Below are 3,132 nucleotides of genomic sequence, written 5' to 3' on the forward strand. Positions count from 1 at the left end.
CCCTTTTCCCACGTGATTTATTGTGAAAATGGTGCAAATAATAATTAAATATAATATCTCGCGCAATTCTGAACCAGACTCACTGACTATTATGAGACAAGAGTAGACAGTGAGCACTGTTGAATAGCTGTCTTCCACCTAGTCTATAAATTCAAAACTAGAACTGATAACTCTTGTGTAGCTTCGCGTGAAATTTCTAAACAAACAGACTATAATAAAAAAAAAAACTGACATGTTTCGCAAGAACAATTTTACCTAAATAATTATGAAAATTTTATATTCTGAAGCAAAAAAAATACACATGATAGTGTTTTGCTTGTAGTTACAAAGTTTTCGCTCAAAGTGAAACGGTCCCTAATTTTAAACTAATAGATTAGAGGGAAGGCATTTACCGTTAGTTCTTGAGTTACTCTTGTCTGTTCGAATATTGGAATTTGACTGACACTCCTATAACGCACCCACAGCCACAAAGTGCGGAGCACATTTTTTTCGGCAACGGGACACGAACAAGAAAACACTCGGATTCACATTCCGGGCATGTTAGTCACTTGGACATGCGCGATCCTGTTTTTCTGTGCTAAGGGTCATTTATTTCAGCACCTCAGTATCACTATATATTTAATTTTTTAAAAACAACCACAGGTGGAGCTTCTTTTGTTATGGTTCTCTAATCCCTTTGTGTTAAAGTCTCTAATACTTTAAGGTTTTTTCAAGTGTACTTTTAGAAGGGAGAGTTGTGGATATGGATTAAAAAAATAAGTATTATGACATGAATATATTTTTTAAGAAATGTTAGTTGCCACTAGGTTTTTTTTTCAAATAAACAATTGGTCATTTTTTTTTGTCTTTTTTGGTCCAGTTCAACCCGAGGTGAAGATTAAAAACAGTAAAATTGGTGCTCACCTCGGAGCCACGGCTCTCCTGAGTTGTCATATAGAAGCTCTCCCATTTCCGGAGATTGTGTGGGACAAGAACGTTGACACGAAAATTACTTCTGGATTGAAACACGAAATAGATGTGGCGATAAAGAAATATCAAATCCAGAGTGTTCTCAGAGTTAGAAACCTTCAACCTTTCGACTTCGGAATGTACAAATGCATTGCTATAAACAGTCTTGGTAGGACAGAAGGAGAAATTCAGTTGTATGGTAAAGTATCTATCTATCTATCTTCTGAATAAATTAACTCAATTCGACTCTCTGTTTTATATCTTCTAAGCAACCTTTCTTGCCAAATCAAGTTTATATGTCTCGTGTCACCGTAATATCGACTCATGTCAATTGTAATCCTCTTCAATCATCAGCTCTGACGTGAAGCTTCCTCTATAAGCTCATATGAGAACATCATTCTTAATGAAGCACGACAAGAACTTATAAATGTAATCTCAGTGCATGTTTTCTCCGTTCATCTACTTGGAACGAGCCAGTTTATGACTTTGATAATCCATATTAATTTTTAAGCTACTGGATCAAAACAACTCGCTTCGCAACTTAATCCTTAATCAGTATGACCTTATAATACAGCTTAACGAACATGTAAACTACGTTGTTTTTCTATTTCAGGTTAAATATTAATGGAAACAAACTGGTGACAAGTATTGAAGAAATAAATAACTTAATTGTAACGAGTAAAACATGCTTTTTATTTGTTAAAATATTAACATACAAGTAACAGCTACCGAAGAGCTTAGTTGTAACATGTAAAACGTGTTTGTTTTCTTTAACAACTACTAAAGAGCTTAGTTGTAACATGTAAAACGTGTTTGCTTTCTTCAACAACTACTGAAGAGCTTAGTTGTAACATGTAAAACGTGTTTGTTTTCTTTAACAACTACTGAACAGCTTAGTTGTAACATGTAAAACGTGTTTGTTTTTTTAACAGCTACTGAAGAGCTTAGTTGTAACATGTAAAACGTGTTTGTTTTCTTTAACAACTACCGAAGAGCTTAGTTGTAACATGTAAAACGTGTTTGTTTTCTTTAACAACTACCGAAGAGCTTAGTTGTAACATGTAAAACGTGTTTGTTTTCTTTAACAACTACCGAAGAGCTTAGTTGTAACATGTTTGTTTTCTTTAACAACTACCGAAGAGCTTAGTTGTAACATGTAAAACGTGTTTGTTTTCTTTAACAACTACCGAAGAGCTTAGTTGTAACATGTAAAACGTGTTTGTTTTCTTTCAGGCTAAAGGTTAGTACAAACACATAGGTAACAATTATAGAAAAGAATGACATTGTATAGAATAATTTTTATCCAGAGTTGATCAATATATATATATAAACAAATCAATATTACTACAACTAGAATTTAATTAAAGTAACTGTTTTGAGTTGATTTAAAAACGGGCAGAACGATTTTTAAACTTGTTTCATTATTACGAAAAACAATGTTTGTTTTCTTTGCGGGATCAACATTGTAGCTGTCAAATAGTCGTTCACTAACGTAGCGGGATCAACATTGTAGCTGTCAAATAGTCGTTCACTAACGTAGGTTTCAAGTGTAACAATATTGGTAAAATGCAATTTTTTATTTGAAAAACTGAATATAGTTTCACCATTCTTCTCTGTGGATGCTCTACATTGTTTGTTCGTTTTTCTAAGAGCCGGAGAACCTTAATTACGCTGAATAATTTCCTGTTAAAATAAAAAATGGAAACTCTAAAAGTTTTTACATCTCGAACGATCAGATTCTTTTTCTCTCTGGATGCGGTGTTTTCGGAGATGTCAATGATTTATTGTTGTTAACGAGAAAGTTCCAACATGTATTTTTGTAATCATATTCTCTAATTTGTTTGTCAAGTCTTGTTTACAGTATTTGAGTATAAAATATTTCCATATGATTGAACACATGATGAAACTACTTCAACTTTAGGTTGTAATTATTGTTTTCAGAAGTTTGTCACAGGAGGTTATTATGTTTCAGAAGTTTGTCACAGGAGGTTCTTATGTTTCAGAAGTTTGTCGCAGGAAGTTCTTGTCTGTCAGAAGTCACAGGAAGATTTTTGTTTTTCAGGAGTTTGTCACAGGAGGTTCTTATGTTTCAGAAGTTTGTCGCAGGAAGTTCTTGTCTGTCAGAAGTCACAGGAGGTTTTAGTTTTTCAGGAGTTTGTCACAGGAGGTTCTTATGTTTCAGAA

At 33.5% G+C, this 3,132-nt stretch overlaps 1 protein-coding gene across 1 annotated transcript in view; it reads left to right on the forward strand.

The window, feature by feature from the left end:
* LOC106473552 (protein amalgam-like) overlaps positions 1-3,132 on the forward strand; it is a 26,538-nt gene that overhangs the window by 2,053 nt on the left and 21,353 nt on the right. Inside the window, exon 2 of the mRNA XM_013934236.2 lies at positions 860-1,147. Coding sequence (XP_013789690.2) covers positions 860-1,147 — 288 coding nt within the window. The remainder of the gene's footprint in view (positions 1-859; positions 1,148-3,132) is intronic.

This window comes from Limulus polyphemus, unplaced genomic scaffold (genome assembly GCF_000517525.1).
Source record: "Limulus polyphemus unplaced genomic scaffold, Limulus_polyphemus-2.1.2 Scaffold6272, whole genome shotgun sequence".
NCBI classification, from domain to species: Eukaryota; Metazoa; Arthropoda; class Merostomata; order Xiphosura; family Limulidae; genus Limulus; species Limulus polyphemus.